The sequence below is a fragment of the Piliocolobus tephrosceles genome, chromosome 10 (assembly GCF_002776525.5).
Source record: "Piliocolobus tephrosceles isolate RC106 chromosome 10, ASM277652v3, whole genome shotgun sequence".
Taxonomy (NCBI): Eukaryota; Metazoa; Chordata; class Mammalia; order Primates; family Cercopithecidae; genus Piliocolobus; species Piliocolobus tephrosceles.
Genome location: NC_045443.1, coordinates 119803714 through 119817023, shown reverse-complemented (window position 1 = coordinate 119817023; position 13310 = coordinate 119803714). Strand labels below are relative to the sequence as shown.

Here is a 13310-nt window from a genome sequence, read left to right as displayed (position 1 = left end):
GTTTTTTTAATTTTCCCACGAGACCATGTACTCCAGGTGTCACCTCTCTTTACCGTCTCCGTGCTGTGGCTGGCACATGACAGGGCCTCCTGGAACACCTAGCCACAGACCGCCTGAAGGCCGGTTACAGGGAGGCCGTCAGAGCCCCACCTCCAGAGGCCACGTACCTTCAGCTCCTGGGCGCTCCTTCCCATCAGCCTGGGCCTCGTCTGCCTTGGCCTCGGTGCCGTCGCTGGGCACAGCCGAGTTGGGCTCTGGAGCGGGGCTGGAGTTGCTGCTGTTCTCCTGTTTGATGGGGGAGGCATCTGCGATGGAGCTCTGGTTGCTGTTGTCGTCTGTGGGGTGTGGGAACAGAACCACAGGATGAAATCCCACAGCTGCCAAGGACGGGCAGGTCGGAGGGCTCGGCATCCCTGTGCCTCAATGCCCGGAACCCCACAGCAGCTCTCCCACCGGGGAGGGGTCTGGTTATCGTTTTTTTTTTTTTTTTGAGACGGATCTCACTGTGTCAACCAGGCTGGAGGACCGTGGTGCAATCTCAGCTCACTACCTTCGCCTCCCGGGTTCAAGTGATTCTCCTGCCTCAGCCTCCCAAGTAGCTGGGATTACAGGCACCACTTCTGGCTACGTTTGTATTTTTAGTAGAGACGGGGTTTCACCACATTGGCCAGGCCCGTCTTGAACTCTAGACCTCTGGTGATCCGCCCACCTGGGCCTTCCAAAGTGACGGGATTACAGGCATGAGCCACTGCACCTGGCCATGCGGTAGGGGTCTGGATACTGGATACTCCTCCTCCTGGGACCCCTGAGCTCACTCCCGCCCCCCCCCCCCTCCACCCCAGCACCACAGCCGTCCCATGTGTCCAGAGAAGCAAAGAATTCCGGCGCTGGCCTGACCTTCCCCACACTGAGCCAATTGTACCCTGTGTCTTGAGGCAGCCAGCTGGGGATGCTGGCCTAACATATTTAAAATCTTGGGGGGACATTTGAGGCCTCATTCTGGGTGTAGAAACCAGACGCCTTGTGTGTCTGGCAGAGAAGTGACACGGAAGACATGGCATGGTCCGTGAGGCGGGACTGCCAAGACGTTCTGTCTGACTGATGCAGCCTGGAGCCGAGTTCCACTTGATAGGAAATAAAGGGAGAGAGAGACAGCGGGAGGTGGCACATTCCACGGGACACGTGGTCCACTCCCTTAAAGTCAGTATCATATTAAAAAATTTTCAAAAAAAGTGGGGGAGGGGAGATGATTTTAGAATAAAGAAAGCTAGGAGACTTGACTAAATATGATGTATGGAAATTATTTGGATCCTGTTTCGAAGGTGCCAGCTGTAACACTTTGGAACAATTGGGGAATCTGAATATGGTCTGGGTTTTAAAAGCTATTAAGGAACTGTTGGTTAATTTAGTTAGAAATGATCATGGGACAGTGGGTATGTAGAAACGTCCTGTTTTTAGCAGTGCATGCTGTGACGTTTAGGTGCAGACTTGAATGTCATGAGGCAGGGAAATTTACCAGAAAATGCTTCAGTGCAGGCTGCAGGCCAGTGTCAGGATGCTCTGAACTTTTACACTTTTTTTTTTTTTTGAGACAGAGTCTCGCTCTGTTGCCCAGATTGGAGTGCAATGGTGCGGTCTGGGCTCACTGCAACCTCCGCCTCCCAGGTTCAAACAATTCTCCTGCCTCAGCCTCCCAAGTAGATTACAGGCGCCTGTCACCATACCTGGCTGAGTTTTGTATTTTTAGTAAAGACAGGTTTCACCATGTTGGCCAGGCTGGTCTCAAACTATTGGCCTCAGGCGATCTGCCCACCTCAGCCTCCCAAAGTGCTGGGATTACAGGTGTGAGCCACTGCACCCGGCCACTAGCTGTGTATTTTTTATATGTGAATTAAATTTTAATTACAAAAATTTAACATATCGTAAAAATAGATGAGACAAATATGGCATCATGTTCACGAAAATCAAGGTGGAGTGTAGAGGGGAATTGTATTCCCTTCTCTACTGTTCTTGACAACAAAACCCTTTACAATACAAAGAAGAAAGAGAAGGGGTAATTGGCAATGGCATCCACAGTGGGGCTGCAGGCAGAGCTGGGGCCCGGGCTGCACCTCCCCTTGTCCTGCACCCGCTTCTCAAGCACATAGAGTCACTCTATTTAGTGTTCTGAGATGGAGTCTGTCACCCAGGCTGGAGTGCAGTGGCGCGATCTCGGCTCACTATTATCTCCACCTCCTGGTTCAAGCGATTCTCCTGCCTCAGCCTCCCAGGTAGCTGGGATTACAGGCGCCGCCACCATGCCCAGTTAGTTTTTGTTATTATTATTATTTTTTAGTAGAGACGGGGTTTCGCCGTGTTGGCCAGGCTGCTCTTGAACTACTGACCACTCACCTCAACCTCCCAAAATGCTGGGGTTACAGGAGTGAGCCACCACGTCCAGCCATCTATGTATTTTTTATTTTTAGAGACAGGGTCTTGCTCTGTCACCCAGGCTGGAGTACAGCAGCAGAATCATAGCTCACTGCAGCCTCGAACTCCTAGGCTCAAGCTATCCTCCTGCCTCTGCCTCCTGGGTAGCTGGGGCCACAGGCATGTGCCACTGCATCTGGCTAATTTTTAATTTTTTTGTAGAGATGGGGCCTCACTATGTTGCCCAGGCTGTCTTGGACCCCTGGGCTCAAGTGATCCTCCTATCTTGGCCTCCCAAAGCACTGAGATCATAGGCCTGAGTCACTATGCCCAACCTAGGAGAGTCGTTTTAAACAGCAGAGACCCAAGTGGAGGTTTCAAAACCAACACAATATGAAGCAGCCTTTCTGGAGGCCATGCTGCACCCAGGGCAACGGCCACTTTTGTAAACATGAGAAGCAGACAGAGATATCCCAACAGACCTGGGCACCTGCCACCATGGCAGGCACTAGGCAAAAGCATTTATGGTCACCTCGTGGAATCCTCCCCACAACCCGCTGGCAAGGTGCCATTACCACCTTCACTTTCCAGAGGGGGAAACTGAGGCTGGGAGCAGCAGAGCCACTTGCTGGACCCATCTGCCCAACTCCAAGCCCCATGTCCCTCCTCTACTTCAACCTGCCAAGGAAGCACCAGGCAGTCAGGCGGCCCCACACGGATGACCTGGATCTGATTTTAACTGTACTCTGGGGTGCTCGTTACACAAAAGCATCCTCTTGTGAATTCTGGGACTTAAACAAAACAAGACAAAAAGGATGTGTGCTCCCCGATTTCTCCCTCGAGAAAATCTAAACTTTCTTCCTACAGCAAGCACATGTGCAAGAAGCTGGCCCCATAGGTTCCTGGGTTGTGTTAATGAATGGCAATGAGCACTAATTTTTTTTTTTTTTTTGAGACGGAGTCTCGCTCTGTTGCCCAGGCTGGAGTGCAGTGGTGCGATCTTGGCTCACTGCAAGCTCCGCCTCCCGGGTTTACGCCATTCTCCTGCCTCAGCCTCCCGAGTAGCTGGGACTACAGGCGCCTGCCATCTCGCCCGGCTAGTTTTTTGTATTTTTTAGTAGAGACGGGGTTTCACCGTGTTAGCCAGGATGGTCTCGATCTCCTGACCTCGTGATCCACCCGTCTCGGCCTCCCAAAGTGCTGGGATTACAGGCTTGGGCCACTGCGCCCGGCCAAGCACTAATGTTTAACGTCTGGTCTAGCCTGGTAGCCTGGTAACAGCGTGACACTGATACTTGGGCTCACTTCAGCTGAGTCTTGTGGACTAAAGCGCCCAGGGCACCACTCTCTCCCTTCATCTCCTGCTGTACCCATCCTCCCACTGGAAGCCTTCCAGGAAACTCGCCCAGCCCACACCTTTCCCTGACCTTCCCATTCACACGACTGTAGTCTGACTGGGTTTTGGCCGCACGTGCACGAAAATGAAAATGAGAAAGTAAACAGGGCTTCTGTGTCTGGGGACCTGGTTTGTTCAGCATTCTAGATTTTTCTGGAGAGTTCGTCCAGGTCACAAACCTGGAATTTTTTTTTTTTTTTTTTGAGGCACGGCCTCACTCTCTTGCCCAGGCTGGAGTACAGTGGCGTGATCTTGGCTCACCACAACCTTCCCTTCCCAGTTCAAGGGATTTTCCTGCCTCAGCCTCCCGAGTAGCTGGGATTACAGGTGCCCGCCACCATGCCCAGCTAATTTTTGTATTTTTAGTAGAGACGGGGTTTCACCATGTTTGGCCAGGCTGGTCTCCAACTCCTGACCTTAAATGATCCTCTCAACTTGGCCTCCCAAAGTGCTGGGATTACAGGTGTGAGCCACCACGCCCAGCCACAAACCTGGATTCTGTCTTCAAAGGACCTCAAATGCCAGCAATGGCACTGCAAATTATGAACTTGCTAACCATGCATGTTACTTCACCTCACTGGGCCTTAGTTTCTCCGTCTGTAAAATGGGGTTGGTAATTAGACTCAAACGAGGAAATGATGCTTAGCATGATACTTGGCACGTTGTGATGGTTTCATAAATGTGAGCTGTTAACAGGCCAAGGTTTTTTCAAATTTTTATTATAGGCTGGACACAGTGGCTCATGCCTATACTTCCAGCACTTTGGGAGGTTGAGGGAGGAGGATTGCTTGAACTCAGGAGTTTGAAACCAGCCTGGGCAACATAGCAAGACCCTGTCTCTATTTTTGAATAAAATAAAATAATTTTTTCTTTTTTAATGGAGTCTTGCTCTGTCGCCCATGCTGGAGTGCAGTGGTGTGATCTCAGCTCACTGCAACCTCCGCCTCCCGAGTTCAAGCAATTCTCCTGCCTTAGCCTCCCAAGTTACAGGCGTGTAGGACCACACTCAATAATTTTTGTATTTTTAGTAGAGATGGGATTTCACCATGTTGGCCAGGCTGGTCTCTAACTCCTGACTTCAAATGATCCTCCCACCTCAGCCTCCTAAAGTGCTGGGATGACAGGCATAAGCCACCATGCCTGGCCCAAAATAAAATATTTATTATGATTATATCTATCTATCTATCTATCTATCATCTATCTATCTATCTATCTATCTATCTATCTATCTATCTATCTATCTATCTATCTATACATACATATATATTTTTTAAGAGATGGGGTCTTGCTCTGTTGCCCAGACTGGAATGCAGTGGTACAATTACCTTTCACTGCAGCCTCCAACTCCCAGGTTCAAGTGATCCTTCCACCTCAGCCTCCAGAGTAGCTGTGACTATAGGTGCATGTCACCACACCCAGCTAAATTTATTATTAATTTTTAATCTTTTTTTTTTTTTTTTTTCAGACAGAGTCTCACTCTGTCGCCCAGGCTGGAGAGCAGTGGCACAATCTTGGCTCACTTCAAGCTCTGCCTCCCAGGGACACACCATTCTCCTGCCTCAGCCTCTCGAGCAGCTGGGACTACAGGCGCCCGCCACCATGGCCAGCTAATTTTTTTGTATTTTTAGTAGAGACAGGGTTTCACCATGTTAGCCAGGATGGTCTCAATCTCCTGACCTCGTGATCCACCCACCTCAGCCTCCCAAAATGCTGGGATTACAGGTATGAGCCACAGCACCCGGCCTATTATTTTTTTTGTAGAAATGAGGTCTTCCTATGTTGCCCAGGCTAGTCTCAAGCTCCTGGGCTCAAGAGATCCTCCTAACTCGACCTCCCGAAGTGTTGGGATTACGGGTGTGAACCACTGCGCTTGGTCCCATGCCAAGGTTTTTTTTTTTTTTTTTTTTGAGACAGAGTCTCGCTCTATCGCCCAGGCTGGAGTGCAGTGGTGCGATCTCGATTCACTGCAAGCTCCGCCTCCTGGGTTTACGCCATTCTCCTGCCTCAGCCTCCCAAGTAGCTGGGACTACAGGCGCCCACTGCCACGCCCGGCTAATTTTTTGCATTTTTAGTAGAGACGGGGTTTCACCATGTTAGCCAGGATGGTCTCAATCTCCTGACCTCGTGATCCGCCTGCCTCGGCCTCCCAAAGTGCTGGAATTACAAGTGTGAGCCACCACGCCCATTTTTTGTATTTTTAGTAGAGACAGGGTTTCACCATGTTGGCCAGGCTGGTCTTGAACTCCTGACCTCATGATTCGCCTGCCTTGGCCTCCTGAAGTGCTGAGATTACAGGCGTGAGCCACCACCGCTGTGATTTTCTAAAGCCCGCTCAGAAACCTACCAGTCCCCCTACCCTTGGAACTGGTGACTGTGTTTTCCAGACAGGTCAATTTGGGCACGTGGGGAGGTTTGCTGGCCTTTCTTCCCTAGAACAAGACAGCCCTGCGTCTGGAGAGATCAGAAACTCCAGCAAACCAATATTCCCTTCCAGTTTCTTATTTAGTTATTTATCTACTACTACCTGGCTGGACCAAAGGTTCCGGTGGTCAAAAGTACAAAGACATTGAAATTAGGGTCAAGAGATTGAAAAGGGCAAGGGTTGCAGGCTCTTGTCTTAGCAGGCCAGACAGGTGATAAAGAGGCGGTGGGTGACCCAGGTGGACCTGGAGGTGCCACACTCTTCATAAGGGCAGGTGGCTCTGGCTTCAGGCAGTTCCAGGCAGCCCCTGCCTCAAGGGAGCACACAGCTCTCGGGCTGCCAGATCTGATTTCTCAAGGGATGGCAGGATGGAGATTTACTGATTTTCAAACATGGAAAGCCAACTTAATTTTCATGAAGCTTTAGGGACGGGCACGGTGGCTCACACCTATAAATTCCAGCACTTTGGGAGGCCAAGGCGGGTGTTCGAGACCAGGAGTTCGAGACCAGCCTGGGCAACACGGTGAAACCTACTATCTACTAAAATAAAAAGAAAATTAGCCAGGCTTGGTAGCACAAGCCTGTAATCCCAGCTACTCAGGTGGCTGAGGCAGAAGAATTGCTTGAACCCAGGAGGTGGAGGTTGCAGTGAGTTGAGATCGCACCACTGCACTCCAGCCTGGGTGACAGGAGCGAGACTCTGCCTAAAAACAACAAGAACAACAAAAAAAAAACAGAAAAAAACAAAAAACAAAAAGGAACTGTAGGTTTGAATTTCTGAGGGCGTTTTCCTTGGGTGGATGGAAACAACCGTGAGGACCTGTGGGGGACAATGGGGACCGGCTCGGAACGTTCTGTGTTTTGACCTGGGTGGTTACACGGGTGTGTGCAGTTTGGGGACATTTCACGGAGGTGTACACATATCATCTGCACGTTTCCTCTCAAATAAAAAGGTCAAAATAGAAACAGACACCAGCAACAGGAAACGATGGCACACAGCACCATCTGGATTTGGTTGATGGACCTAGGTTACAACTTTTTTGGTTTTTTTGCCTTTTGAAGAGATGGGGACTCACTGTATTGCCCAGGCTGGAGTGCAGTAGCTACTCTCAGGTGTGATCATAGCACACTGCAGCCTTGAACTCCTGGGCTCAAGCGATCCTCCCACCTCAGCCTCCCGAGGAGCTAGGACTACAGGTGTGTATCCCCCGTACCTGGCTAAGTTACAACATTTGAAATGAAACAGCAAAGGGAGTTAGGCTGTAGATATGGAAGGGCGGTTCCCAAGGTCCTGGTGGGATTAACATGAAGTCAGAAATCCAGTTTGGAGGCCGGGCGTGGTGGTTCATGTCTGTAATCCCAGCACTTTTGGAGGCTGTGGCGGGCAGGCCACTTGAGGCCAGGAGTTCGAGACCAGCCTTATCAACATGGTGAAACCTCGTCTCTACTAAAAAATATAAAAATTGGTCAGGGATGGTGGCGCACGTCTGTAGTCCCAGCTACTTGGGAGGCTGAGGCAGGAAAATCGCTTGAACCCAGGAGGCATAGATTGTAGTGAGCCAAGACCACGCCACTGCACTCCAGTCTAGGCAACAGAGCGAGACTCCATCAGACTCCATCTCAAAAAAAACCAAACCAAACCAAAACAAACAAACAAAATCCAGTTTGGAGAGTTCCAGCAGCCAAAACAAAATGGGAAACACAGCCACTCATATACTGTATATTTGGGGGGGGGGGACACATACATCAAACAATCTTCCTGGGCACACGAGGGTGACGGAACCTCTCCCGTGTGGTTCTTGTCCCTGGGTGAGGAGAGGGTCTAATTTCTATGTCTCTGGCTTAGTTTATGTCTCTTGGCTTGGTACGCTGGGATAAGAAACTTCCTCTCCTCTGCTGTCTTCTCCTTGGCACAGAGGCCTCCAGGCCCTGCCCAGCCCTCCTACCCCTTGCCTGGAATGTGAACAAACCTGCTGGAGAAACAAAAACATGACCGAGTGCTTGGCCAAGGCCCCAGGCTGGGCAGGAGAGGCTGGCAGGCCACGGGCACCCACCATGCATGGCCAAGGCCCCAGGCTGGGCAGGAGGGGCTGGCAGGCCACGGGCACTCACCATGCATGTCCACCATCCCTGGGGAGGAGCTGCTCTCCGGAGTGGTCACCTCTGAGCCACACTTCTCGTCCTTGCCTTTTTTCTTATTCTTGTTTTTCTGCAGGGGAGAATGGAGCAGAAACCGAGTCACCAGACCGCATGTGTGTGCACACGTGCTCCGAGGCCCTGGGGCGTGCTGTGACTATTTTATTCCGTGGAAGCCTTCTGGAGCCCCCAGGCCTCCGGAGGGTTTTCCTGGGCCTGCATGTGAACGCGTCCTATTAGGGACTGGCCTCTGGACCTCGCCCACTGTGGAATCAAAGAGCCCCAAGGAGGGGAGGGTTCTGAGGCTGGCCCCGCTCCGGCACCCTGGGAAATAAGCCTGCCTGTTTCTAGAACTGCCAGCAGCCATGTGGAAACGCCCTGGCTGGCAGGACCTGCCTCCTCTTTTAGGGAGAGCATCTGGGGAAGAGGCCGCCATCAGCCCGGAGCAGGTACAAAGTAATGCCAGGTGACCCAGAGGCCACTCATCTGCGCCAGCTGCAGGCCCCCGGGGCAGCCCTCCTCAGAGTGTACTCCGCCGACCTCCAGCACAAACGTGCAGGAGGAGTTAGGAGGGAAGACCCGGCAGGAAGGAGGGAGGGTGGGGATGCTTTTTGTGCCATTCCTTTTTTTTTTTTTTTTTTTTTTTTTGAGACAGAATCTCGCTCTGTCAGTGCAGTGGTGCGACCATGGCTAGAGCACAGTGGTGCGACCATGGCTAACTGCAACCTCCAACTCCCTGATTCAAGCGATTATTTTGCCTCAGCCTCCCAAATAGCTGGAGCTAGAGGCGCACGCCACCACACCAGGCTAATTTTTGTATTTTTAGTGGAGACAGGTTTCACCAATATTTTGGCCAGGCTGGTCTTGAACTCCTGACCTCATGATCTGCTGCCTCAGCCTCCCAACGTCCTGGGATTATAGGCATGAGCCACCATGCCCGGTCATTCCATTTTTTTTTTTTTTTTTTCAGACAGAGTCTCACTCTATCACCCAGGCTGGAGTGCAGTGGTGCGATCTCAGCTCACTGCAAGCTCCGCCTCCCGGGTTCACGCCATTCTCCTGCCTCAGCCTCCCAAGTAGCTGGGACTACAGGCACCGGCCACCATGCCTGGCTAATTTTTTGCATTTTTAGTAGAGACGGGGTTTCACTGGGTTAGCCAGGATGGTCTCGATCTCCTGACCTCGTGATCCGCTGCCTCGGCCTCCCAAAGTGCGGGATTACAGGCGTGAGCCACCGCACCTGGACCTTTTTTTTTTTTTTTTTTTTAACAAAAGGCTGTAGACATGGAAGGGCAGTTCCCAAGGTCCTGGTGGGATTCACATGAAGTCAGAAATCATGTTAGAAACAACCTGGGCTCAATGGTAGGAGACTCGTTAAATCAATCGTGGTACATTCATTCAATGAAATCCGATGCAACAATTACAGAGAGTAAGGTGGTTCTTCACAGACTAACATGGGTGATCTGCAAAATACTAAAACATTAAAATATGTCAATATTGCCTATTCATATATAAGAAAGATGCAGGATATGTGAGCCCCACCAAGCAAAGGATGTGTGTGTGTATGCGCATGTGTGCGCGCCTGTATGTGTGTGCATGCGTGTATTTACATGTATGTTTGCGAGCAAAGGCTCCCTTTAGAAAAATAAACAAAACCTGGCAACACTGGGCGCCTCCAGGGGCGAGAACTGGGGTGGGGATGGGGGGGTGCAGGCAGGGATGAGAGGCAGATTTTAAAAAGATATGCAGTAAAAGAGTAACATCTGAAGATACACAAATCCAAACAGACAAAAGGTGGATTGGTGGTTGCCAGGGGCAGGTGAGGGAATGGGGAGTGATTGCTAATGGGTGTGAGTTCCTTTTTGGGGGTGATGAAAATGTTCTGGAATTACAGTGGTGACAGTTGCACCACTCTGTGAATATATTAACTGAACTGAATACTTTAAAAGAGTGACTGCTGGCCGGGCATAGTGGCTCACGCCTGTAATCCCAGCACTTTGGGAGGCTCAGACAGGAAGATGGCTTGAGGCCAGGAGTTTGAGACCAGCCTGAGCAACATAGCCAGACCCTGTCTCTATTAAATAAATAAATAAATAAGCCAGGTGTGCGGCTGGGTGTGGTGGCCCATGCCTGTAATCCCGGCACTTTGGGAGGCGGGCAGATCATGATGTTAAGAGCTCGAGACCAGCCTGGCCAACATGGTGAAACCCCGTCTCTACTGAAAATACAAAAATGAGCCGGGCATGGAGGTGTGCGCCTGTAGTCCTAGCTACTTGGGAGGCTGAAGTAGGAGAATTGCTTGAACTCAAGAGGGGGAGGTTGCAGTGAGCCAAAATTGTGCCACTGCACTCCAGCCTGGCAACAGAGTGAGACTGCGTCTCAAAAAATAAATGAATAAATAAATAAAAATAATAAATAAATTAGCCAGGTGTGCATGCCTGCAGTCCCAGCTACTCAGGAGGCAGAGATAGAAGGATTGCTTGAGCCCAGTGGGTCGAGGCTGCAGTGAGTTACGATCCTGTCATTGCACTCCAGACTGGGCACAGAGACCCTGTCTCTTAAAAAAAAAAAGTGACTTCTATGATATGTAAATTGTCTTAATTAAAAAACTGTTTTGAATTTGAATTTTGTAACATGTTTTACCTATTTAAAAGGATGGAATTTTCAAAAGTTCTAAAGTAACAAATGGATATAACCAAATACTGAATGTTTAAAACAATAAAAAGCTCTCCCTCCACACGGCAGATTCCCAGCCCCAACCTGCAGAGACAGCGACCTGGTGTGGGGCCCAGGAATCTGCATCTTCTCAAGGTGCTCAGCCAGGCTGAGAACCATCGCCCTGGAGGGAAAGGGGTGGGGGAGTGGCACATGGCACATCCTGGTTCACAGATGAAGAGGGAATTTGCATTTCTCAGCACTGTCTGCACAGCCGGCACAGTGCTCTGTATTCTCCGTGGTGATATATTGCTTTTGCTCTGTTGCAGAAACTGCGAGTTGGATGTTACTGCTCCATTACACAAAAGAGGGGACTAAGGCCCAGCAAGGTGGGGTCACCTGCCCAACATCACAGGTTAATTGGGGCTGGTCTGTCTGCCTCCAAATCCAACGGTCCCTTGAAGCCTAGAGCTGCCAGGTCCTTCCTGATGGCCCAGAGCTTACATTTCCCCCTTGATCATATTCCATTTGGCACTTCCCTGATATCTGTTTCATGCTATTCTATAATTATCCTCCCCCAACGAGATTCGAAATTCCTTGAGAGCAGGGACCACATCTTCTCAAATGCAACCGGGGTTTCTACACCTAATGGCGGGCAAGGCACAGACATGGGCTGGAGCCAGGAGCTGCCTTCGAGGGGCCTGCCCTGCTCTTCCCTGGGAGATGCAGAGAGACTAAGGCTCAGTCCCTTTGGGGAAAGCAGCTCTGGTGGTTCCAGGAGCCCAGGCTAGAACCAGGAGGGACAACAAAGGCCCAAGTTCAGGGATGAGCATGTGATTACGGGGTGAAGAATGGAGCCACAACCCTGCTCAGAGACCCAAGACTTGCAGGGCAGGTAACTGAAGATGAGGGGAGAAACTTAGCCCCTGTCTTTTTGGAGGAAGCTGGACCCCCACATACTTCCCCCACCCCAAATCTACCAATCATGACCTCATGTCACTCCCAGGAGTGGCTACAGCCATGTGGGTTAGTCTGTGCCATCTTCCCGGGTAGAAGGACTGAGTTTGAGAAAACAGGGAAGGCAGTCCAGGCAGGGGGGAACAGCCCAGACAAAGGCCTATGGGGGAGACTGTTCTTGATTTGGGATGGAAATGAGAGGGGTCTCTGGAGGTAACTGGTCTGGGAGCCACTAAGTTGGAGAGCCCTGTCTGCTCGGGGCAGTTGCCGGCCATCACAGGACAGCGCCTCGCGCTCCCTCTAGTGGTGGAAGTCGGGATGGCGCCACCCCTCCTGGAGCCCTCTTGGAGACCCCGCATCCCTGCACCAGGCTTTCCTAACCCCGGGGAGGGGGGCCCTGTCACCACCAGCTCCACTCACCAGAAGCTTCTCCAAGCGCAGAGAGAACATGCGCTTTGGAGTCAGACAGACCTGGGCTCCATTCACAGCTCTGAGGTGAGCTGTGTGACTCTAGGCAAGTGGCTTCACCTCTCTGAGCCTGTGTCCTCCCTTGTACAGAGGAGAGTTAAAAACATCAACTCCACAGGCTGAGTAGGAAAAATAACAGAGATGCCGCATGTGAGGCATCAGCCCAGGGCCTGGCAGATGGTCAGAGGCTCAGGAACGGAACCATAAAGGTGGGGAGAACGTGCCTATCTGTGGGCGCCACCACACCTGCCCCAAAACACAGTGCCAAGCCCTGGGGAGGGCGCTCAGCCCAGAAGACACAACTTGCAGGTCAGGCGCGGTGGTTCACACTTTAACTCCAGCATTTTGGGAGGCCCAGGCAGGTGGATCACCTGCGGTCAGGAGTTCAAGACCAGCCTGGCCAACACGGTAAAACCCCATTCTACTAAAAATACAAAAAATTGGCCCATGCAGTGGTGCGCACCTGTGATCACAGCTACTTGGGAGGCTAAGGCTGAAGAATCTCCTGAACCCATGAGGCAGAGGATGCAGTGAGTCAGGATCACGCCACTGCACTCCAGCCTGGGCAACAGAGTAAGACTCTGTATCAAAAAAAAAAAGGCCGGGCGCAGTGGCCCAAGCCTGTAATCGCAGCACTTTGGGAGGCCGAGACGGGTGGATCACGAGGTCAGAAGTTCAAGACCAGCCTGGCCACGATGGTGAAACCCTGTCTCTACTAAAAAATACAAAAAACTAGCCAGGCGAGGTGGCGAGCACCTGTAATCCCAGCTACTCAGGAGGCTGAGGCAGGAGAATGGCCTGAACCCGGGAGGCGGAGCTTGCAGTGAGCTGAGATCCGGCCACTGCACTCCAGCCTGGGCGACAGAG

General features: G+C 51.3%; 1 protein-coding gene across 2 annotated transcripts in view; it reads right to left on the bottom strand.

Moving 5' to 3' along the window:
* BCL7A (BAF chromatin remodeling complex subunit BCL7A) overlaps positions 1-13310 on the bottom strand; it is a 44012-nt gene that overhangs the window by 17914 nt on the left and 12788 nt on the right. For both annotated transcript variants that reach the window (XM_023205313.3, XM_023205317.3), the window contains exons 3-4: positions 8340-8436; positions 168-335 (exon numbers count right to left, since the gene is read on the bottom strand). In XM_023205313.3, coding sequence (XP_023061081.2) covers positions 168-335; positions 8340-8436 — 265 coding nt within the window. The remainder of the gene's footprint in view (positions 1-167; positions 336-8339; positions 8437-13310) is intronic.